Here is a 22,908-nt window from a genome sequence, read left to right as displayed (position 1 = left end):
CTGGTTCGCAGAAACGCGCGGAGCAGCGGCGCGCTGTCTCAAGTAGGAGGCTCGAGGGAGGAGGCGGACCTACAGCTACACCATTTGCGCATTTGTTCTTTTTGTAAATTCTTTTCCATCGACACCGGGAATTCTTTTTCGCACGACACTGGGCACGGGTTGTAAAATTCTGTTCTTTTTACTCTTGGCAAGTGGTCTTGGAGCACGTGGAGTGCAGTCGGTAACCCAGGGCCGTTTACGAAAATTCTTTTTACGGTCGTGGTGTACCTGTGTGCTGTGTTCGTGACAGTGGTCAGTGCGCGCCAGTGCCACTGTGCGAGGCAGTTGTGTTGGTGTTAATTTCGAGCGAGTGTACTTGGACGAGCGAGTAGATGCTTGCGATCTGCTGACTCGCGCGGCAGGCCCAAGGAAGCGAAACGTTTGTCGGGACTGGGGGCAAGGATCGCCGGCCTTGCACAACCTCCATAGCCGAACACAACGCCCGAGCTCGCTGTGGCCTCCAGCGCCGCGCCAGTCCAACTGCACAACCGCCGCGCCGTCGCCGTCAATCGCGCCGCCTCTGGATCTTTCACCAGCTCGCCCTGCCCGACCGGCTTTGCTTCCACATCTCTCCGCAGCTCTCTCTCTCTCTTTCTGCCATGTCTTCCTTGAGTAGTCTAAGCACACCAATACTCGTGCGCTCAAGCTCTGTGTGCTCTGCCGAGTCGGTCATAATCGACGATCCCGCGAACAGAATGGTGTGGCCTCGCATTTTCCTCGTCATCAAAGCGTTGCTAGCCCTCGCGGTCATCACCATGGCACTTGGCAAGGCCCGAGTCCCACATACAAACCGGCCTTCAAAGACCGACCTGGCGAAGCAGGCTACATAATGAAGGGCTCGTTTCCAGCCACGTGCAACTTGGTGGGACGGCGCGTGGATCGAGCGCAGCGAGGTGGCCAAATACCGCAACACTGAGGAGACCAAGTGCCGCAGCGCCGTGGACAATCTCACCTGGGTGCCACGAGGTGAGTGCCGATGCGCTAACAGACCCAAATCTCATAAGCCAGTGCGGTGCGCTCGTGCTGGGCTCGGGGCACCACTTTGATCACTCTGTGACGTTTACAACTCGACAGTTTGGTCCGTGCAACAGCGACAGCATGTCCAGCGTTTCCAATCACACAGGCTGCAGAGGAAAGTATGATGCGTACCAGTCTGTCATCAAGCTGGTTCGCCAGAAACTCGAGGAGCACGAATTCCGGGGTCCGGTGGTATGGGCGTCGTATGCGCCGCGCCACTTCCGGCATGGCGACTGGATCTCAGGCGGCAGTTGCAACTTTCCCACGAGAAGCGGCTACTCTGGCGCAGCGTTGGCAGCTGAGATGCCGGACATGTATCTGCAGATGCGACAGTATGACAAAGCAGCAATCAAGGCTTGGGAAGGTACACACCTCAACTTTGGCATGCTCAACGTCTCTTCTCCCACCTGGCTCCGGCCGGATGCGCATCATGGCCTGGGCGACCCTCATTCCAATTCGAACAGCGGAAGTACTGTGGTGGACTGTTCGCATTACAAGATTGCCGCTGGCGGCGTTCCTGACACCTGGGTCCGCGGACTCGCAGCGGTACTTGAGGCACGCACTTTCAACGCAACACGTTTGGCCCGGCCCATAAGCCATATGGCAGCATTCTGGAGGTTTCCCTTATGGTACTAGCCTTTTCGATTTCTAGATAGATAAAAACCCCGGGCGCCTCCTCCTTCTTTCTCCGCGCTCCGATGCGCCGTGCTTGTGCGCGAAACGAACGAGTGCATGTGACATGCTCCCGAGCTCCGCGAACACGAGCTAGCGTCCTCGCTCTGGGAGCGCCGCTGCAGCTCGCTCCCCCGCCGCCGCCATGGCCTCCCTCACCACCTCCCTCGCCGCCGCGGACGTCTCGTCGCCGATCGACTCCAACAGCCGCGCCAGCGCGGTGTGCTGTGCTGCGGCCCAGTGCTGCTCGAACTTGCGCCGCGGATGGGGCGGCACGTGCGGGCCTCCGTTGTGGTCCGCGAGGTAGAGGGCATGGCCGCGCATGTCCGCGGGCGCGCGCGGGCAGTCGAGCACGTGCGAGTGCGGGTCGCCGCTTGTCGCCGGGCACTCCTCGAGGCACCACGCGCAGAACATGCATGGACAGCTCGAGCACCGAAGGCAGAAGCAGTCCGCAAAGTCATCCTCCATGGCAAAGGCGCGCTGGCAGCGCGGGCACTTGAGGGTCAGCGCGTGCGCCACAGCGGCGCGCGCGCTCGCAGCGTCGACCAGGGCGGAGGAGCCGTGCGGTGCTGCGAGGGCAAGCGAGGGCGGCGCAGCGGGCGCTTCGGCACTCTCCGGCAAGAGGCCCTGCGAGTTGAAGCGCGGCCGCTCGGCGAGGCACTGGTGGCCGTCCCACTCCTTACCGCACGCGAAGCAAAAGTGCTGTCCGCAGGGGCATTGGATGTGGTGGCAGCCGTCCGACTTTTCGACCAGCACGTAGCAGCGCGGGCAGAGCTGCGCGTGCCCGCCGCGTGCCCACGCGACGAGCCTAACCTCTGGCGCATCCGGTCGCGCAAGCGCCGCACCCTCTAGAATCGATCGAGACCAGTCGCGAGTGCGCGCGTTCTGGTTCTCCAGCAGCCGTCGGGCCGCGGCCTCGGGAAGCAGCGTGCGAAGGAGCGGCTCTGCGAGCGTGCGGCTGCAGCCGGGCTCCGGGCAGGAGAGGACGGATCGGCCCTCCTCAATGGCGACCGTGGCCGTCGCCCGAAGGCAGTCCTCGCAAAAGCTGTGCCGACAGCCGAGGTGCACAGGGCGGCACGGGTCAAAGCAAATGCCGCATATCGGAGGCGGCTCTGAGTGCTTGCAGCATGCCGCGCAGAGCACTGCCCGATTCGCCTCCGCCTGCTCCGCGTCCTTCCACACCGCTCGCCGGCAGACGTGGCAGCTCTGGCGAGTGTATTCAGTCATGCTGGCTGCTGCCTCTCGCGACGGGCGAGATGGCTGGCAAACCTCGGCTCACCAAACGTGGGCGGCACAAAAAGTTTTTCTGTAGAAATCCCCCCCCCCGGGGCCTTGTTTTTCTGCCCCCCATCGCAAGGCGCGCGATACACACCGGTCCGCGCGATGCCTGTCTGTCTGTGCCTGTGTGTGCCGGGCGGGGAAGGTATGTTGCTCTCTCGCCGCTGTCATCATGCCACGCATGAATGAAAGAATTTGACGAATACAGCTCTCTCACAGCACGGGTGCGGACTGGCGCGCGCTGGCACAAATAAGAAAGAATTTTCCGACAAAGCTCCTCGCACGACAGGGCTTCTTCTACCGACACTAATAAGAAAGAAAACGGTTATTCGACGGGGGTAAATTTCCAAATCTTTGGGATTGAAATGCCTCCCAGGCTGTCGGCCTCCATGTGGGGTCCGGCACTGGGGCTTCACGCTTGCAGAGGCGCTCACCTCTCGGCCAGCTGATCTCAGAGCAGGCGCACATCGCTTCCAGGGAGGGGGGGCGCACTTCTGCTCACGCCCCACCCACCCCCTAGGCCTAGCATGTGGTGAAGCCTGACCGCCGACAGAACGCAGATCACTCCAGACAGCAGACACAGGCAAGGCGCGCGATACACAGGCCGACGTCTGCACGCGGCCGGCCGGGCGAGAGGCTTGACACGATTCGACCCTGCGACCCTGATGCTGCTGAAGGACTTCTGAAGAGAGCGTAAAACAGCGGGAGGCTCCAGAAGTCCCATCGCGCACCGTCGTACCACCCCGCCCGCGTTTCGGCTTCGGTTTCGCCTCCTGCGGCGAGCCGAATATTAACACCTGTGCGTGAAATTTTTTCCCGCTGTGTTAGTGCCAGTGCGCGCCAGTCCCGTGCCCAGTGTCGAGCAGTCGGGAATCTTTTTTCGCGTTGACATGAGCGATCGATCCCACGTGCCCAAGCGGCTCGCGCCGGACCTCTTCCTGGGCGATCTCGAGGCCGTCTCGGCCGACTGCTCGCTCTTGGAGGCGCTGGGCGTTCGCCGCATCCTCATCGCGATCCCAGATCCCACCGCAGAGTCCGACGATCCGTTCCAGTCCGCCTTGGATGCGGCCGTGGCTGCAGCTTCGCGCCTAGGTGCCGAGGTGTGCCTCGTGAGACATGCGGGAAAAGCTCTCGAGAGCGGCGCTGCGCCTGCGCTCCTGCGCGAGTCGTGCGACTGGATCGACGCCGGGTTTTCCTCTGGATGTGTACTCGTGAGCGGGCCCGTCTGCGTGGCGGCTTCGCCTGCAGTCTGGCTGGCGGTCACGTACACCGCGGCAACCGCCACGGCGAGCGCGAAGCAGCCCGTCGCCAAGGCCTTCTCGCTCTGCCGCGCGCTTTTCCCCGGCTGCCGGATGTCCTCCGCTCAGGCCACCGAGGCGGCGGAGCTGGCGAAAGCGTGGAGAAGCGATGGGCGCCAGGGTGAGGGGCGCGGCGGTGACGCGGCGGCGAGCTGGTTGGTCCCGCCAGTGGCGTCGAGGAGCGACTCTACGACCGCTAGCGCTAGCGGTGCAGCCGCAGCGGATGCCCCGGGAGAGTCGAACGGCAGTGGCGACGGTGCGAATGGGAATGAGGCGGAAGAGGAGCAGCCTGTGCATCCCCTGCCAGAGACCGCCGAGGAGCCGCCGCGGGTCTACCCGCCGCGGCGGCACAACACAGCGGCGCTGGTGACGGACTTTGTCGGTGCGGCGGCGGCACAGGTTGCTGCTGGCGAGGCTGGTGAGGATGGTGGCGTCGAGGGCAACGGCGTCGACGGCAGCGGCAAGGGCGGCGACGGCAGCGACGGCGCCCTGGGCGCGCCTCGGCGCGACGTGTGGTATCGCTGCCGGAAATGCCGAACGCCGGTTTTTTCCGCTGCGATGCTCGAGACGCACGAGGTGGGCAGGGGTCAGGCCGCGTTTCGGTTCGCCAGGTGCCAGCCACCCATGCCGCCATCCAATGTTCTAATCCCGGCTTTGTTGAACTCGCTAGGTACGGCAAGCGCGACGCGGCGCCCGATGCCCGCGGCTGCACCTCGCACTTTTTGAATCCCGATGCCACCTCCACCCTCACGGAGATTGAGGGCAAGATCTGCTGCCCGAGGTGCGTCACTCACCGCTCTTGCCACTTGCGTTGCGCGCCGCTCTGAATTTTTGCTCCTCCTTCTCTACCCCGCCTCACACACGTTCCACGTTTACATTCGCCCCTGCAATGCACAACCGCCAGGTGCTCGGCCAGGCTGGGTGGCTACCATTGGGCGGGCATGCAGTGCTCTTGCGGCGCGTGGATCGCGCCCGCCATACAGGTGGTCAAGAGCAAAGTAGACGAGAGCATCGCCGCTCCCGTTGCGCGAAACTCCTAAGGCACTTGGAGCACTCCTGATGAGGCATAGCTTAAATGTCCCTCATCTAGGGGCCATATTGATAATGATGGTGATCGGCCCAGAGCAGCACGGGTACGGGTGAAAGGTGATGTGAAACCTCCAAGCAAGTCTTACTTCATTTTCTTGAGACACTGTTAAAATAATAAATAAAAACCAGAGCCGTTCCTAGACCCCTAGAATGGTGTCCGTTTTCTTCCCCCCCCCCCCCCCTTCTTCCTTCTCCTATGCCACATGCATGTTTGTACTGACTAAGTAGGGGGTGCGCAGCGCCCCAAAATCCACCAGTGTGGGATTTCGCGCAATCGCTTGACTCTGAAAAGCTCGCCTATCCCTGCGGTGAGCGCTGTGGTCGCCGCAGACTGGCTCCGACTCGACGGGGGCATGGAGACGTGATGCCTCCATGCCCCCGTCGAGTCAAAATCGACATGCGAGGCGATCTTTGGCCCGCCAGAGGGATCAGCGGCGTTTTGGGCGACAAACAGCGCTGCGACCGCGAAGTGGCGGTGGACATGCTCCCATGTTGCCGACGCGGCGCCGGAGTGGCCGGTGCTGCTCGCCGCGACCACGACGGCTACTCTGATACTCCGGGCCGACCCGTCCTACCCGACGGTGGCACTCTTCCACGTCTCGCTCACGCTGAGAAAAATTCTGAAACGGCGTGCAGCAGAGTCACCGACGAGTCGGTCCGCGTGACTCCTCGCGTCCCGTACCGTTCTCACACATCCATAAACTCACTTTGGCCCCACTGAAGCGATGCCTCAATCCTGAATCCTCAGATTTTAGATTAGGGACGCTGCGCACCCTCTACGTGACTACTCTACGTTGCGATTTGACATGTACATCAGTATTTGGATTTGGAATTGGGTCTTCTTTATTTAAAATCGCCAGCATCAGAGGAAGGTGCCCGTGTCTGTACACTGTGCGTTTGTGCCTGTCTCTGCCGCGTCCTGTGCGACGAAAAATAAAAGCGGACAAACACTAAGGAAGGAGGGCCCGGAACGAAAAAAAACTGTCCACCTTGCTCAACCGGGGGGCGTAAAGAAAGAAAGAAAGAAAACGGACAACCCAAGGGAGGGATGGGAGGACGGCACGCCGCCACCACACAGGGATTTTAACCGGGGGGCGTTAACTGTGCCCGCCTCTTTCTAGCCGCATCAGCTTTCTCTTTCACAGAATTGGCGAAGTTCCCATATGGGAACCACAGCCGTTTAGGGGTTTTAACGAGGGTTTCCTCTCGCTCGCACCCTGCCTGGTTTCCTTTCCGTGTTTCCTGCTAGTTTCCCTAGAAATTTCCTTGGGAAACTCCGTGGAAATCAATCATCAATTTCCCGGGCTCTGAGCCGAGTCTGAGGCTGGTTTGGGCCCCAAATCAGCCAAATCGGCAAATACCGGGGTATTTTGCGGGTATACCTGGAAAACCCCGGGTATACCTGGAAAATACCCGCGTGGTTTGCCGGTTTCCTCGGTTTCGCCTCAGATTTTGCCCCAAACCAGCTCTCAGACTTAGGGAAACTCGAGAGTTGCCAGAATGGAGCAGGAATGGAGCACCAAACACCCTCTGGTTTCCTGGAAACTTCCGGAAACTCAAAGTGCTGGGGACCCTCTGGTTTCCCTCTGGGTTGCTGGAAACTCTCGTAAAATGAGGGTTCCAAGCGAACCAGTTTAGACCATGTTTAGCCACGAGTTTAGACACGGTTTATCACGAACCAGATTAGTCCTGTTTACGATAAACTGGGTCTAAACAGGGCTCGGCCTGGGTGGGGGACCCCATTAGCCATACCAGGTTTGGTCCGGTTTTGGCAGGTGTATTCTTTTTTTGCTTGGGCGGACAGCATCCCGGGGTAGGTAGGGTAGGTCTCCAAGCAAAAAAAGAATACACGTGGCGCAGGCGCCCTCAACCTAGGGGATCCCCAAGGTAGGGCCTACCGCGCCATGGGCGTAGAGGCCGACTGGCGTGGGCTTGAGGAGGAGGAGGGCACTCGCTCCCCGCCGGCAGCCGAGGACGATCAGCGCGAGATATGGGCACGTCTTTCTGAGCTACTGCCGGTCGTAGCGGGACTCTCCCGCGTCAACGGCGCGCTCGAGGCCAAGTGGGTCGGCTGGTCGGCTGACCTCGAGGAGACGGGCCGGCTGTTTGGCGGCGTCGCGGACCAAACAGAGAATTTACAACCCAGCTCCCTCGCACGACAGAGAGATGTGAAAGGCGGGAGGTCAGCGCTCCTTTTTTTGTGTGTGTACGTGAACTCCTGCAAGTGCTATATTAGTACAAAAAATCACAGAAAATTCACAAGCGCTCGCGGAGCCGAGCCACGCGTCACGCAGCAGCCCTGTGGTGCCCTGAGCACACATGCGAGCGCCCATGGTCAGATCTCGTCGTGCACTTGCCTGACAGTAGTTTGCGGAAGACCGCCGCCAGCATGTCGTCGCACCGGCGCTGCCGGTGGCCGAAGGCAGCCACCGTGGGTCCAGCAGCGCGAGCTGGTGTGCATCCGCGCTCCCAGAGCATGCCGGTGGATGGCCTTGACCAGGCCTGAGCAACTCAGGAGTGGAGGCAGCCTCTGTCTGGACGAGCAGCGCTGGATCGCCAAACCAGCAGAAGAGCGCCGAGCGGCGGCGCCGACTCCGTGAGGCCACTCCAACTCGCACATCTCAAGCTGTATCTCGAGAACGCGATCGAGTTAGAAGCTCATCGACACGGCGTCTTCAATGGTTTGGCTAGCCCGTCACTCCAGCCAGTGGGGTCAGCGACGAATCGGTCATCCTGCCCCCTTTTGGAGTTTGGTATCGCCGAGGCCCCCGCGGCCGCCGCCACCACGTAGTCCTCGTCTTCCATTTGCGGCGGGCGCCCGGCAGCCAGCGGCAGCCGGCGGCAGGCAGCAGCCAGCGGCAGCGAACGCAGTACCACGGCAATCGACTGGTCGGCTCTGAGCTCTGTGCCAATTCGCCGCCCTCGCGCTCCAACTCGTCCCGCCAACTCGTACCCCCCCCCCCCCCCAAATCTTCTGGTTCCACTTCCTACATACATAGATTCTCCCAGTAAGCTAAAAGTACAAAAGAGCCCCATCCTCTCCGAAGATTCGTTCACCGGCTTCTCCGACTGCGCTGAGTGGTAGGGCCCCCAAGGGCCTAGAAATCGCGCCTGCCTCTCCCTTTTCTCCCAGTAAGCTAAAAGTACAAAAGAGCGCCGTGCAAAGCTCGCTTCCGAGCTCTCACGCCGCGCGTAGAGGGCCCTTAGGGGCCTAGAGAACACAACCCCCTCTCCCTTTTCTCCCAGTAAGCTAAAAGTACGTACAAGAGAGAGAGAGAGATCCGCATCCTCGATCGCCGTGCAAAGCTCGCTTCGAAGCTCTCACGCCGCGCGTAGGGCTTAGGGGCCTAGAGAACACAACCCCCCCCTCCCTTTTCTCCCAGTTTGTAAGCTAAAAGTACGTGTACTGGGAGAAAAGGGAGGGGGGGGGTTGTGTTCTCTAGGCCCCTGAGCAAGGGGCTCAGCGTCAACGTGGACAAGGCTTTTGAATTCTCCTTCGTGCGAGATCCTTTCTCGCACTTTGTCTCGGGCTATCGCGAAGCGACGATGCGCACATACAAGCAGTGCTGCAACGCCCCTACTCAAGAGGGCGCGCTACCCACACCCCGCGGTGAGTGGCCGCGGCCTATTCGTGAGTCTCAAGAGCTCGGATGGCGGTGCCGGTACGACTGCAGCCTGTTCGTCGGCGAGGGCACGAAGTCCCTCGCAAAGGCGGTGATGAGCGACATTCTGGACCTGAGTCTGTTTCACGGATCCCACTGGAACCCGAACTTCGTACACGTCGCGCTCATGTTCGCCAACATCTTTGGCGAGAGGAGCTGGCGCAGACCTGATTTCATCGGGCGACTGGAGTCCATCGGCTCGGACTGGGACCGAATGTGCGCCCTTCACGGCTGCCCGGAACGCCTCGCTACGTATGGCAAGCTGGATGAGAGCACAGGGCAGCACAAAGAGACGTCGAGCGACCAGTACGGACACGGCGCAGGCCTGCTAGCCTTGTTTGAGGAGGAGCCTCGCCTGAAAAATGCCATCCACAAGCTGCTTCGCCTGGATAAGGACTGCTTGCGTGAGCACACCGCGCCCGCAAGCGGCACGACGGGAACGCGGCGGCTGCGTGACGCGGGCGACTTCATCGAGCTGGACTCGTGGCTCGAGCGGTGACAACGAGACAAGCGTGACACAACCATATACTCTCTCTCCAGGTTGCCGTTAATGGTATACGAAAAGCAATGCCGGGAGCGCAGCCAAATCCAGCAACCTGGTGCGTGTCCCTCCGAGTCTAGCTCTGCTCGCTTCTTTTTCTCTTCCTTTTCGCTGAACTTTTTCGTGACGGGTACGCGCCCCCCGGGTGACCGACGCGAGAAATAGTCGGGTGTCCCGACGGGCAGGAGTCCTCCAGACTAGCCTCCAGAGACCGGTGCAGAGACGTTTCGTGAGCTGTGAAGCGACCCAACGATTTCTCATAAAGTATGAAGGGCCCCAAAGTGATCTGTCGGCGGTAAGTACGACCGATCAGGGTGGAGTTTTCTGATGATTGGAGGGTCTATCTGTATGTACTCCTCTCGAGATCTCTCTAAATCTGCCCTCTGATTAACCTAGCTTAATCGGTAAGTTGGTGCTAGTAGAGACTAGTAGAGCCGGGGCCCGCGCGGCGCGCGGTGCCTCCGGCCCCCCCCCGCACTCCCCTCTCCCCCAGAGCCAACAAGAGGGTCTTTTTTCGAAAGGAGGACAGGAGTCAAGACTCCAGCCGCTGTTTACCCCAGCCACACATCACACTCCATCGCACCATGGCCCGATCCACCTGCCTTCCGTTGAGGCTAGGGGCGCGAACGCGGGGCACGCAGGGTCGCCGGTAAGCTGCGGCACCTTGGTCGCCTCATACTGAACGGCGAGCGCCCGCAGCCGCGCCACGATTGCCTCGTGCTTCCCCACGTCAAGCGCATGCCGCTCTCCATCGTCAGTCGGGAGGTGGTACAGCAGGACGTCACATGCAGCTTTACGTCTGAACAGGGGTGACAGACCCTCGAGCAAGGACAGCTTGTCGTAAGTCGCGTTGATCCGACACGACGACGCGACGTGGGGCAGCTGCTGCGGCGACCACTGGCCCTGCCCACCGCCCGACGAGCTCAGTATCAGCTTGTAGCCTTGCACGTCGCGCACTGCCGGCCCGTCGTGCTTCTGGGAGATCCCGTAGTAGACCGACTTGCGGGGCGACGTACCTGCGCCGCGGCGGCGGCGTGGCGCTCTCGCTAGGTTACTCATATCGTGCAGAGTGGGCGCGCAGAGTGGGTTGGGCGAAAGGCGGGGCGAAAGGTGGGGCGAAAGGTGGGTGGAGGTGTGGGAAGGTAAGATAGAGGGCGAGGGAGCTGAACGTGGGGTTGAGGTTCGAGGGCGCCGTTGGACAGAAGAGCGTCCCACAAGTCGAGGCCGTCGAGCGAGAGCGTCTCGTTGGGCCAGAGTCGCGACCCAACGGCGCTCACGATTGTGGGCAGCCAATCGGCAGCGTGCGCGAGGCCAGTGAATGTCACGCCCCGCCGCGGCAGACCCTGCCAGTGGAGGAAGGCAGTGCCCCGGGTGCCGCCCTCATAAATGGAGCACTTGGAGCCGCGGAACGGCCAGTTGGATTGTCCCGTGGTCGAGCACTCGGTGGTGGGGCCGCCGTTGTCTGTCGTCACGACGATGAGCGTGTCGGCGAACATACCTCGCGCAGCCAGCGCCGCGGTGACGTTGCCAATTCCCTCATCCAGAGCCGAGATCATCCCCGCAAACGTCCGGCGGACGGGGTCGGCGATGCCCTTCTTGTATGGCTCGACGTACGCTGCGGGCGCCTGCCGCGGCGCGTGGACTCCTTGGTAGGCGAGGTAAAGGAAGAGCCTGCTGCTCAGGTTGTGCTGCGAGATGATCTCTACTGCGCGCGCGGTGAACAGGTTGGTGGAATACTGTCCCTGCAGGTGCCACGGCCGCTGCGTGCAGCCAGGACCGCAGAAAGGAGCCCGCTCGTCGTGAAAGTCGAATCCGCCGTTGGTCACGTGCGTGTAGTAGTCCTCGGAGCCCTCATAGTACCCATAGAAGCTGCTGAATCCGCGGAAGGTTGGTGTGTACGGTGTCTTATGGAACCCAAGATGCCACTTCCCCACGGCGTGCGAGGTGAAGTTGCGTCGGTTGAGCACCTGCGCCAGCGTCACCTCGTTCAGCGACAGACCGGCGGCGATGTTTGGCAGCCAAAAGTTGATGCCCGTGTGCAGCGGCTTGCGCCCCGTCAGTATGGCAGCCCGCGTCGGGCTGCAGGAGGGCTGGACGTAGTACGAGGAGAGATCGATGCCCTGCGAGTGGAGCCGGTTGAAATGAGGCGTGAGAATCTGGCCCTCGTTGCGAAAGCCGAGGTCGTCGTAACCAAGATCGTCGATCACCGTCATGATGACGTGCTTGGGGCCCGTTTGCTCCGCGCGGACGGGGATCGTCGTGAGAAGTGGAGACAACCAATGGAGCATGCTAACGACTGCCAACAACGCACGAATTGAAGAATTCGTCCCGGGGACTGCCAACTCAAGATTGTGGTGTGCGCGTGTGTGTGTGCACACAGAAAAACAAAATGCATTATCTGACTATGTCACAACTTGCCGGGCGGCAAACCGACCTGTTAGGTTTCACAAGCTAAGATGTTCCAGTGCGCCATTTATTTATTTACTGGTATAGCCCACCAAAACAACCAAACACTCTACGGCCAAAACAATCAAACGGAGGTAAGATTTACCACGACTTCTGAGCTGTTTTTGTTGTCGACTTCTGAGGCAAAATCTGACAAAAATCGGAGAAATCGGCAAAATACCGGGTATTTCCCCAGGTAGGGTTTCCCAAGGCGTACCCGCGCAAAATAGATGTACCGGGTATTTTGCCAATTTTGCTGAATTTGGCCGCAAAACCAGGCAAACAAATGACGTGTGAGTGTTAGAGTTGTAAACCAGCCTCAGACTCGACGGCTCGCCAGAGCCCAAAAAACCTTGTCCTTGATGATTCCACGGTGGTCAAGAGAAATTTGCTCATTTCGCAAGGAGTAAATTCACCTTGCACATCAAGGTTCATGGCGGCACGTACTACTGCCAAGCCGTGAGTGAGTCCATCGCGGCCGGCGTTCCAGTCGTTGTCGACCGGCAGACCAACGAGATCGGGATGTTTGACGGCCTGATCGAGCACAACGTTTCAGGTGTCGTCCTAGACAATGTCGATGACATCGTTAGGTACATCGAGACCGTTCCAGACGCGGAGTATCGGCGGTTGCGTGCGTCCACTCGACGCTTTGGGAGTAGATTCAGGGCCCTGCCATCTGATGAGCAAGCCGCAAAGATGAAGCAGTTCTTTTGGAACGTGTACCGTGATTCTGTGTTTACGATGTAAAGCCGTGCGCGGCCGCGATGACTAGAGTCTTCAGTCTAGAGGTTTTGACTATTGTGTAGAGTGTAGAGTGTGACTCCATACGGCTTTAGACCTTTGCGCTCTCCTTTCTACATACACAGATAGAGGGCGCCGAGAGCAGAGGCAGAGGGTAGTCTACCTGTCTACGTACGATATATCAACGCCTCTTGAAGGGCCCACGCTTCCCACCCGGCAGCTTGCCCGCCTTCTTTGGCTTCGGGGCAGTTTTCGCTTTCCCACCGCCCTGCTTCCTCCTCTTCGCACCGCCTTCGCCGCTGCCCGCGCCGCTCTCCCCCGTCGATGCCCGGCCGCCGCCGGACGCCGCCTGCTTGGCTAGCGCGCGATTACTCAGCCGCGTCGGCTCAGCGTTCGCTGGGTCGTCGGGCCACGGATGGCGCTTGTACTTATCTCGCAGCTCTGCGCGCACCTGCGCATACGGCCCCGCCCAAAACGAGGGCAGATCCGCCGTGATGGCGGCGGCGCGGCCAGCTGGCGTCAGCAAGTGGAGTAGCACTGGCAGCGCCGCGCCCCGCGGCCCCACGGTTGGCGTGTCGACAGCGCCAAAGAATTCCTGAAGCTTCGCCGCCAGCACCGGCGGCGTCGCCGCACCACCGCTGCCCCCACGACCGCTGCCCTCTCCACCCTCACCCCGCGGCGCGAGCGGGTCCTCGCCGTCGCGCACATAGTTTAGCTGCACCAAAGCCCCAGACGGCACCTCGAGCCGTGCTGGCGCCTCCATTCTCAACCTCGTCTGCAGTGCATGCGGCAGAGACTGCTCGAGCAAAACCGGCAGATCGGCGGCGGCCAACTGCTTGAGGCTTGTGGCGGTGGCGAGAGCGGGGACTAGCCAGCCGGCATGGTCCTCGGCGCCAGCCATCAGCCCCGCCTCGTCCCACACTGGCCACCCGCCCTCTGGGTCTAGGGCTCGTAGCAGCCGCACGCGCGCAATAAGCTCGAGCGCCGGGTGCGTCACGCCACCCTCGCCGCCAAAGAGAGCGCGCCGCAGCCCACGCTCCCGTAGCAAGCTCAGCAGCAGCGGCCGCGCCAGCTCGGGCGGCGGCGTGGGCAGCGGCTCCTGCGAGAGAATGAGCGCTCCCAATCGCTCGACCCGCCGCGCCCGCACAGAGCCGTCGGAAGGCGCGACAAAAATGTCGTCGCTCCATCGGATGGCGCTGCCGCCTAGCGCCGCCCGCAGTTCGGAGAGGGAGAGCGGCGCCGCCAAGTGTATTCGCGCAGACCGCTTGTCGCCGCCATCGAGCGAGACGCACACGAGATACTCTGCTGAAGCAAGCGGCTCGGCAGCGGCGGCAAAGGAAGCTCCACGGCCGTTGCTGAGCGAGAAGGTGTTCTCCTTGCCCGGCTGCCGCTGCGCGATGCGGTCAAAGTAGCCGCCGGAGAGGAGCGCGCCAACGGTCTCCACCTGTGCCTCCAGCGTCGGTGTCGATCGCCGTGCTGCCTCTGCCGCGAATGCCACGGCCAATCCGCTGCTGCCGCCTTGCTCCCCGCCGCCCCCGACACCAACCGTGCGGCCAACGCGACCCGCCTGCGCCGCCAAATCGAGGGCGTTCCGCTTTGCGCGCCGCCACGCCCCGGTTGCCGCCTGCGGTCCCGGCTCCGCCTCGAGCAAGCAAGCGACGCGCGAGCGCAAATCCGCCCCGTGCGCCCGCGCGCCGCCCGCGAGCACGTCTCGCTCCTCCACCACCGCCACCGCCGCACTCGCAACTTCCAACGCCGCGCCGCCCGCATCGCCCGAAGCCGCGGCCGCGGCGCGCAGCAGCACATGCGCAAGACGCGGGTGGGCAGGCAGCCGCGCCAAGGCGGTGCCGTGCGGCGTGAGGGCGGCAGCACCGCCTCCAAGCGCCCCCAACCCAGAGAGCAGCGTGCGTGCGCGCTCCAGCGACGCTGCGGGCGGCGGCGTCACCCACGGCAGCGCTGCCGCCGCCTCATCCGACACACCGGCACCCCACGCACCCAGCTGCAGCAGGAGCGGAGCAAGGTCCGCCTGGGCAATCTCGGGCTCCGTCTGCGGCGCGAGGCGGAGATGCTCCTGCTCGCTCCACAAACGATAGGCGGTGCCGGGCGCAACTCGACCCGCGCGACCAGCGCGCTGCTCCGCCGCAGCAGCAGAGATGGGACGCGTGACTAGCGCCGACATGCCGACGGCAGCGTCGTAGGCGGCGGCGCGTCGCAAGCCCGAGTCAATGACGAGCCGAACGCCCTCGATGGTGAGGGAGGATTCGGCGAGGTTGGTGGAGAGGACAACTCGCCGCCGCCCCTCCGGGTCGGGCGCCACCGCCGCCCGCTGCTCCTCGAGCGGCATCGCGCCGAACAGCGGGCAAACGCGGAGGGCGGCGCGGCGCGCGGCGGGCAGCGCGTCAGCCAGCCTCGACTCGACGCCTCGGATCTCCCGCTCTCCCGGCAAAAAGACGAGCAGGTCGCCTTGCGCGGACTCGGCGAGAGCGCTCAGCACCGCCTCCGCCACCGCCTCCTCCACCTCTCGAGGGTGCCCCGCCGCCGCGAGCGCGAGCGGCCGGGATCCGCTGAGGTGGCGCCGCTCGACCGGGAAGCAGCGGCCGTCCGAAGTCAGGGTCGGGCAGCCGCCGAGTGTGGCAGCGACGGCCGGGCCGAGGGCCTCACCCAGCGTCGCCGACATGACGACCAGCCGCAGCTCTGGCCGCAGCTCCGCCTGCGCCTCGCGGCAGAGGGCCAGAGCGAGGTCCGCGTCGACGGACCGCTCGTGGAACTCATCAAAGATGACGCAAGCGACACCTTCGAGAGTCGGGTCGGCCTGCAGCTTGTTGACGAGGACGCCCTCGGTCACCACGAGCACCCGCGTCTCGCGGCTCGTCTTTGATTCATGCCGCACCCGGTACCCCACCTCGCCGCCGAGCGGCTGGCCGAGCAGCGATGCCATCCGCGCTGCGGCTGCCCGAGCGGCGACGCGCCGCGGCTCGAGCACCATGATGATGCCGTCTGCAAAGTCACCGTCACGGAGGAGAGCCAGCGGCACGGCGGTGGACTTTCCGGCGCCCGGCGGCGCCTCGAGCACCAGGTTGGGCTCCGAGCGCAGAGACGTGACCACGTCAGGCAACAGTGATGCAATGGGCAGGCCGGAGGCAAAATCATGTGCGCGCATGCGAGGTGTGGGCGGTGGAGAGTGGCGTGTTGTCAGAAGACGTGCCGTCTGGGGTAGGCATGAGGATGTGAGCGGCGCGAGGAGCGGCAGGCACAGCGCCGCCATTCCGAGAAGAAAAATGATTGGCCCGATCGGATGTGAGGTTGATGACTCCACGAGGTGTTTGTGTCTGTGTGTCGCTCGTGCGTGCCGTCATCATCTGTCCAGCGTCCACCCATACCGCGTTGGTGTCCAGTCCGAGCCTGGCTGTTCTTCACCTTTCTACCTACCTACCTACGAGTGCTCCAAGTGCTCCAAGTGATTCACGAGGTGGATATCCTTTGGCCGTGTTGGGTAGCGAGGATTGGTGTGACGCGATCCACGCAGGCGTAGATTAATGTGAGGGCGCGGAGGGTTTGTTGGCGAGCCAAATTGGTGATGTCCGACCGAGGCGCTGCGCTAGGCTCAGACGGCGAGTTCGCGCTGCGCTAGGCTCATAGATGGCGAGTGCGCTGCGATAGAAGACAGGAGAGAACCACCGACAACGAACCGAAGGATGGGATGGGAGGCGGATACCAGCGCTTTTTGCTTGTGGCGGCATGAGAGCTGGCAGCGTGCACCTCGATCCTGTACCGTGTTTGTTATGCCCCCCCCAATGAACACACCAGTGAGGGAGGGCGAGACGATCGAGGGGTCCCGTACCATGCGGAATCGACCCTATCCAGTGCTCAAGTGCTCAAGTGCATGAGAGAGAGAGGGAGAGCGGCGCCATCAGCCCAGCCCCCCAGCCTCCGCCGCCACCTCCGCCGAAGATGTGCGGCCCTCTCGACGGTGAGAAGCAAAGCTCGCGTGCGTGCCCAGTTCGCCATTACTTTCCCTTGGAGCACTTGGAGTGCAGTCGGTAACCTCACATCCAGGGCCGGGGAGCTCAGAAGCGCACCCAGCGGGCCGGATGATCGGTATCGGGTTACGGGCTAGAGAGCCCTAGCCCCGGGGGTGCGCGTTCGCAGGGAAAGGGCCGCGTAAAGTAAACACCGGGTCTCCGAGGGTTGGCTCCGCGCTCCGGGTTTCCCCTAGCAGCAGCAGACCGCCCCCTCTACTCGGAGCTATAATGAACACCAGACATGAACACGACACGCACTTTTATTAAATTTCACACATAAATTTCACACACACGAGAGAAAAACTCACGCTGCCCACGCCCAAGCTCCGCGCTGATCGTTACGATACGCCCGCGCTGAAATCGTTACGATACGTTCCCTGCTTGTTGAGCTCTCGCTCGATATTCGGGAAGCGATCGCTGCCTCGCGTGACGCGCGTGAGGCCAGGTGTCCTGCCACGCTCGAAGAACGCCATTGATTGGTACAGGGTCATCGCGCGGATGTGCTTTGCCCATGGAGGCGGCTCCTCAACGGTCGGGTCTTGCAGCTTGGCGGGGTGGCGGGCGTGGTGGGCGTGGTCGTGACGCGGCGCGTGGTGTTCACGGTGCATCCCGTAGAAGGAGCGACCGACGAGGTCGTACACGTCCCTTGGCTTCTCGCAGTAGCCGCGGTCGCACCTGGCCATGACATCGAGATCCTCGACCACATACGTCGCCCCGTCCTTGACGCACGTGCGATCCGGGAGAATCGTGCTCAGCGAGACTCGCATCATGTCGGCGGTGTGGCCACCGTCGTCGATGACGACATCAAAGGGGCCGTGCTTGGCGCAAACCGAGCGCAGGAAGGCTGGGTCGAGCTGCGAACCAATCTCGATGAAAATGCGCTCGGCTGGCACCTCCGAGCGCTTGCACCGAGCGTCGATATCCACACCCACGTAAGTCAGCTGTGAGCCGTACCACTGCTTCCAAAGCCGCGCCGAGCCGCCACTCTGCACGCCCATCTCGAGCATGCGCAAGGGCTCGCCATCACTTCTCGGGGGCGGGAGGTGACGTTCATAGTGGTCCGCATACTCGAGCCACCTGTCGGCCAAGTGTGACTCGTTGTAATTGAGCCACAAAGTCGCAAGCTTGCCCAACGGCGGCGGCGGCGGCGGTAGCGGCGGCGGAATTGGCGGCGGCGGCGGTGGTGGCGACGGTGGTGGTGGCGGTGGCGGTGACGTCGAATGCGGGTTGGCGTTTGCACGGAGTCTTGTGAGCGGCAGAGGCAGGACGTGAGCCTTGCCAAGGCCCATCGCGACCACCGTAAGAGCCAAAAACGCGTTGATAACGAGTGAGATCAGAAGCCAGAGAGGCCGTTTCGCCGCGCCGTCGTTCTTGATCAACCCATCAGAGGAGCCCACAGAGCTCAAGCGCGAGACGGTTGGCCTGAGCATCGCGATGCGTCGATGTCCTGCGGGGAAGGCGTGGTGTGGCTTAGAGTTGGGGAGACGTGGCTGAGAGAGATGTGGCGCAGTCTGGCAGAGCGAAGCCGAGTTGGTGAACGCAGAGATATGGCAATGCTCGAGGCGCAAGGCGAAAGCGTGGCGGCGGCCGGCACCACGACAGTCGCAATGACAGGCGTGGTTTTAAATCGGGCTGGGGAGGCGCTGGCGATCACGAACGCGGGTAGCGTTGTGTGCGGTGAATGTGCGCGCAGGGTAGGAGTGCACGGAACGGGCCTCGTTTCAAGGAGGTACGAGTATGCGGCCAGGAGCCGCCCTTAACATTGACAGCCTCGCCGCCACCGGCGTCATCTTAGAGCGCCACTACGTCTATCACTTGTGCGCGCCAACTCGAGCGTCAACATTGAGCGGCCGACTTCCGTACCACGTGAACCAACGGAATCCAAACGATCTGAACAGCAGCGCTGGCGTTGACCTGCGCATGACGCTGCTTCCCGCCAAGCTCAAGGCGGCAGGATATACCACGTCGATGATTGGGAAGAGCCACCTGGGTACTCGCAGCGTCGCGCACCTCCCCATCCGTCGCGGTTTCGACATGCACTTTGGATTTTTGGGTGGCGGCGAAGACCATTTCACTCAGATCTCGGGCGAGGATCCAGTCGGCGAGCTGGTGGATCTCTGGCGTGATGACAAGCCAGCCTTCGGTGAAAATGGCACGTTCAGTGGCTTCCTGTACGCGGGCGAGGCGGAGCGCGTCATCCATGCGCACAAGAAGGGGAAGGTGAGAGCGCCACTATTTATGTATCTTGCGTGGCATCTCGTTCACTCGCCGTTGCAGGTGCCGCCACTGTACTTCGACCCTCTCTGCGCGGACAAGAAGCGGCAGCTCTATCACGGGATGGTTACTGCACTCGACGAAGGGGTAGGGAATGTCTCTCGTGCGCTGCACGAGGTGGGCATGCTCGAGACGACTCTTATCGTCTTTTTCGCCGACAATGGCGGGCCAATCGTCACCAGTGGATTCTCTGGTAACAACTATCCCCTCAAGGGTGGCAAGACGGACGACTTTGAAGGCGGCGTGCGCGTCGCCGCTTTCATCAGCGGCGGTTTCGTCCCGGCAGCCCTCAGAGGCACCGTGAACCACGCGTATATCCATGCGGTGGATTGGTACGCAACGCTGTGTGGACTGGCGGGGGTCGTCGCTGACGACCCGCACGAAGGCCTCCCTCCAATCGACGCGATTGATCAGTGGCCAACGCTTCTCATTCCCAACGCGACATGGCAGGACGGCATACGGCAGGAGATGGTCTTGGCGTACACCGACTCGTGCACCACCTCTGCGCCCTCGGGCTGCAACGCAGCACTGATCCAAGGCCGGTACAAGGTGGTCACTGGTCACCAAGGCGGCTCAGGGTTCTGGACGGGGCCCATCCACCCGAATACCTCTGGACCGGCGGATCCGAAGCGCAACCTGACGGCGTGCGGCACCTTCTCGTGCTGCGACGGCTGCCTTTACGACATCCAGGCTGATCCAAGTGAGCACAAGAACCTGCAGCGGGCAATGCCAGCGCTATATGCGCAGCTGCACGCGCGGTTGCTCGCGCTGGGCGCCACGGAGTACCAGACGAGGTACATCCAGCCGGGCCTCGAGTGCATCACCGCCGAGCAGGCCAAGCGATACTACCGTGGCTTTCGGGGGCCACCTTGCTTCGGCAATGGCCAGTTGCCCCAACTTGAGAGCCTTAGAGACGTGGTTTGAGATTTTGTTTTGTCGTAAACGTTTCCTCTCAACACGCGATCTCACACTCTCTCAAGCACACACCACGGTCACACTAACACCAGCATGGGCAAGAGCAAAACCGACATATAGGCGCTCGAGACCTCCCCTCGCTGCCTACTCGCTGCCTCGAGGGAGAGGGGGGGGGGGGAGAGCGGGCGTGCTTGCGCGCGCCTCGCCGTGAGCCCCCCCCCCCCCCCACCCCGCCCCCCCAAAGGCAAGTGTGGTAGCCTCACCGCCTCACCGCAGGAAACCGAGACCCCTCCGCGCACCACCAGGATCCCCCCCCCCCCCCCCCGCCGCTCCCCTCCCCCCCTTGGGAGGGCCGAAGAGAGGCGCCCGTGGCCGTGGGGACCCCGCAATTCCCTTCCCCCCCTCGGAGGGCCGGACTGAGGCGTCGAGGGCCCCGCTCTTTCCTTCGCATAGCGGCCACTCTTCGGATCGCTGGTCGAGCGACCCGGGGGATGCCCCGCACGCCTGACCCGGCGCGAGAAACGAATCTGCGAGGCGCGGCCGCTTATGCGGCCCGATGGGGAGGAACGGGGCGGACTACGGGGATCGGCTTCTTTCACAGCCCTTCCCTGCAGCGAGCCCCCCTCCAACCCACCCGCGCTAGGTCTCGGGGGACGCAGGGGTCAGACACTCCCGCGCGACCTCGGGAACTAGCCGGGGGCGCAGTCGGAGAAGGGACAACTCTTTGCACTGACGGTCGGGGGTCGGCCGTCAGAAAACACGCCTGGGCATGGATCGCGTCACACCAATCCTCGCTACCCAACGCGCGGCCAAAGGATATCCACCTCGAGAACCTCGAGAGACCCAGACAGCAAAACCGCGCGCCCCAAAAAGAGCGGCCGTGCACATTGCTCGAGGTACCCCCCTGCACTTCTAAACTCACGGCCGACCCCCCTCGAGCTCTGGTGCTGGGGGGCCTTCACGGCCGACCCCCCTCGAGCTCTGGTGCTTTCGGCTAAAAGAATGAACCGATCTATCGACCTTCCTTTCTAGCTTTGGATCCGAGGTTTCCTGCGCCCCGCTCTATCTCTCCACCTCCTCGGAGAGGCTGGCCGAGAGGGTGGAGCTGCGCCCATCTGCCCGGTCGCGGTGATGTCTCTCCGAAGGGGGCAGCCCGGAGAGAGGCACCGGCCGCAGCTCTCGCGACTCCGCGCGGCGGAGGATCTCGAGCAGGTTCTTCTCGATGGTGATGCAGATGGCCTCGAGCGGCAGGTCGTGCCTGGGGGGCAGCCGCGCCACGGGTCGCGGGATGTGGGATCCTGGCGGGCGGCGAGTGGAGACGGGCACAGCGGCATATGGAACTCTGCGCCGCGCGCCTCTAGCGGGTGTGTGGGCAAGGGGCGCAGCGCCGCGAAGCGCCCGGCGGCGGGAGAGAAGCGCTGGGAGAGGAGCGCGCGGCGGCGGGAGAGAAGCGCGCGCCTGCCGGTGCCAAAGGGGTGCTCGATCTCGATTCCGATGTTGTCCACCTTGAGCATGATGAAGGAGACGACGGCGCAGACGGCGATGCTCGCCCACCTGCACTCGCAAGCCCCGGGTGCGTCGAAACGCGTTGCTCACGGCCGGAGCGGAAGCGGCGGCGCCCACCCACTGATGCGCTCGTCGGCGGTAGGGAGCGGGTGTAGTATCTCGCCGCTGTAGCTCGCTCGCCCGCATCTCGGCTACATCTCGCCGGTGCTCGTCGGCGATATGTAGCGGGTGTAGCTCGCCGCTATCTCTCGGCCGCATCTCGGCCGCATCTCGGCCGCATCTCGGCCGCATCGCGCCGGTACTCGTCGGCGATGGCGAGCGGGTAGGTGACAAGCCAGATGAGCATAAAGATGCGCTGCTGCGCCAGGTAGCCAAACGGCATCGGCGTCTTCTGGATGCGCTCGCAACCGCCGAGCGCGTCGACGAGCGACTTGATGTCGTTGCCAATCACAATCTTCCACCCCTCGTGCACCTCGGCGGCGGAGCCCTTTGCACCCACCGTCTCGTCTAGCTCGTCCCGCACGCCCGCCTGCTCGCGAAACCACAGCGCTCTGTCGCCGGGCGGCAACCCGCGCGCCGCCCCGCGCCGCCGCGCTATTCCGCGCGCGCCTTCATCTCGTCGACCATCATCATCGGGAGGTGGTCGTACGGCTCGCCCTGCTCGAGGAGCGCCTTCTCGTACTCGCTCGGCTCGAGGTGCAACGTCGGCCTCCTCCCGAGCGGCACCACGTACGGAGTCACCATCGCCGTGAGCATCTCTTCCGAGGCGAGCTCGGCGATCTCGTCCGAGGTTGGCCGCACGCCACGCAGCGACGCCTTTGTGCACCACGCAAAGCAGATCGTCGCCTTGATGACGCGCCGCTTCCGCTCGAGATCGGTCATGAAGACGGCGGCATTCGAGGCGACGTTGCGCGTCGAGTTGACGATCTGTCCCCAGAGCTTGCGCGCCTCCCACCAACGGTCGTACGCCTGCGACGTACGGAAGGCGAGCAGCAGCGACAGCAGGCCGAGCAGCGTGTCGTGCGCGTGGGCAGGAATGCGCCACCAGGAGGTTTGATTTTTGCCGTCCGCCGCCGCCGCCGCCGCGCCTCCAAAGAGCGACGGAGGGCTGTTGGAGAAGTAGATGTCGGCGAGCGTGACGGAGGTCGTGACTAGCTGGACCACCCACCACATCCGAGTCGGAAGATACTCGCGGCCGGAGACCAGCGTCTCGAACCACGTCTCGGTGTGCTGCAGCGTCGGCGACTCCTTGGCGATCCTGGCGCGGGCGTCGGCTCGAGAGGTGTAGATGTGAGTGGCCTGCCGCCGAATGACTGGCTTCGTTGTGGGCCGTGCCTCGACCGACCGCCGGATCGAGGTGAGCATGAGGGCCAAGGTGCGAAGCCGATGTTGCGGCGAAAAAAGAATTC

The 22,908-nt window shown here is 62.8% G+C and overlaps 8 protein-coding genes across 8 annotated transcripts; 3 read left to right on the top strand and 5 right to left on the bottom strand.

Moving 5' to 3' along the window:
• Positions 1-1,821: 1,821 nt before the first annotated feature.
• EMIHUDRAFT_115044 (hypothetical protein) lies at positions 1,822-2,955 on the bottom strand (the record flags this gene model as incomplete). The annotated part of the gene is made up of 1 exon (XM_005779013.1): positions 1,822-2,955. The coding sequence occupies one exon, from the start codon at positions 2,953-2,955 to the stop codon at positions 1,822-1,824; it is 1,134 nt and encodes a 377-aa protein (XP_005779070.1).
• Positions 2,956-4,802: 1,847 nt separating this feature from the next.
• On the top strand, positions 4,803-5,326 carry EMIHUDRAFT_58637 (hypothetical protein; the record flags this gene model as incomplete). Its single annotated transcript, XM_005779012.1, has 3 exons — positions 4,803-4,906; positions 4,975-5,085; positions 5,209-5,326. Coding segments are annotated over 3 exons (333 nt in total), but the record flags the coding sequence as incomplete, so codon positions are not given.
• Positions 5,327-7,782: 2,456 nt separating this feature from the next.
• EMIHUDRAFT_236683 (hypothetical protein) lies at positions 7,783-9,554 on the top strand (the record flags this gene model as incomplete). The annotated part of the gene is made up of 5 exons (XM_005779011.1): positions 7,783-7,828; positions 7,894-7,989; positions 8,185-8,329; positions 8,403-8,474; positions 8,837-9,554. The coding sequence occupies 5 exons, from the start codon at positions 7,783-7,785 to the stop codon at positions 9,552-9,554; spliced, it is 1,077 nt and encodes a 358-aa protein (XP_005779068.1).
• A 1,097-nt stretch (positions 9,555-10,651) lies between these two features.
• EMIHUDRAFT_73553 (hypothetical protein) lies at positions 10,652-11,884 on the bottom strand (the record flags this gene model as incomplete). Its single annotated transcript, XM_005779010.1, has 1 exon — positions 10,652-11,884. The coding sequence occupies one exon, from the start codon at positions 11,882-11,884 to the stop codon at positions 10,652-10,654; it is 1,233 nt and encodes a 410-aa protein (XP_005779067.1).
• Positions 11,885-12,963: 1,079 nt separating this feature from the next.
• Positions 12,964-15,942, bottom strand: EMIHUDRAFT_236680 (hypothetical protein; the record flags this gene model as incomplete). The annotated part of the gene is made up of 5 exons (XM_005779009.1): positions 12,964-13,319; positions 13,489-13,552; positions 13,594-14,424; positions 14,506-15,114; positions 15,202-15,942. The coding sequence occupies 5 exons, from the start codon at positions 15,940-15,942 to the stop codon at positions 12,964-12,966; spliced, it is 2,601 nt and encodes an 866-aa protein (XP_005779066.1).
• A 1,200-nt stretch (positions 15,943-17,142) lies between these two features.
• On the bottom strand, positions 17,143-17,811 carry EMIHUDRAFT_236679 (hypothetical protein; the record flags this gene model as incomplete). The annotated part of the gene is made up of 1 exon (XM_005779008.1): positions 17,143-17,811. One exon carries the CDS (start codon positions 17,809-17,811, stop codon positions 17,143-17,145), a length of 669 nt encoding a protein of 222 aa, XP_005779065.1.
• A 546-nt stretch (positions 17,812-18,357) lies between these two features.
• Positions 18,358-20,002, top strand: EMIHUDRAFT_236678 (hypothetical protein; the record flags this gene model as incomplete). Its single annotated transcript, XM_005779007.1, has 3 exons — positions 18,358-18,481; positions 18,552-19,024; positions 19,529-20,002. 3 exons carry the CDS (start codon positions 18,358-18,360, stop codon positions 20,000-20,002), a joined length of 1,071 nt encoding a protein of 356 aa, XP_005779064.1.
• A 1,053-nt stretch (positions 20,003-21,055) lies between these two features.
• Positions 21,056-22,864, bottom strand: EMIHUDRAFT_236677 (hypothetical protein; the record flags this gene model as incomplete). Its single annotated transcript, XM_005779006.1, has 7 exons — positions 21,056-21,070; positions 21,161-21,251; positions 21,335-21,552; positions 21,831-22,028; positions 22,124-22,468; positions 22,664-22,757; positions 22,845-22,864. 7 exons carry the CDS (start codon positions 22,862-22,864, stop codon positions 21,056-21,058), a joined length of 981 nt encoding a protein of 326 aa, XP_005779063.1.
• Positions 22,865-22,908: the final 44 nt, after the last annotated feature.

Source organism: Emiliania huxleyi (assembly GCF_000372725.1).
Source record: "Emiliania huxleyi CCMP1516 unplaced genomic scaffold EMIHUscaffold_238, whole genome shotgun sequence".
Taxonomy (NCBI): Eukaryota; Haptophyta; order Isochrysidales; family Noelaerhabdaceae; genus Emiliania; species Emiliania huxleyi.
This window is presented reverse-complemented; position numbering and strand designations above follow the sequence as displayed.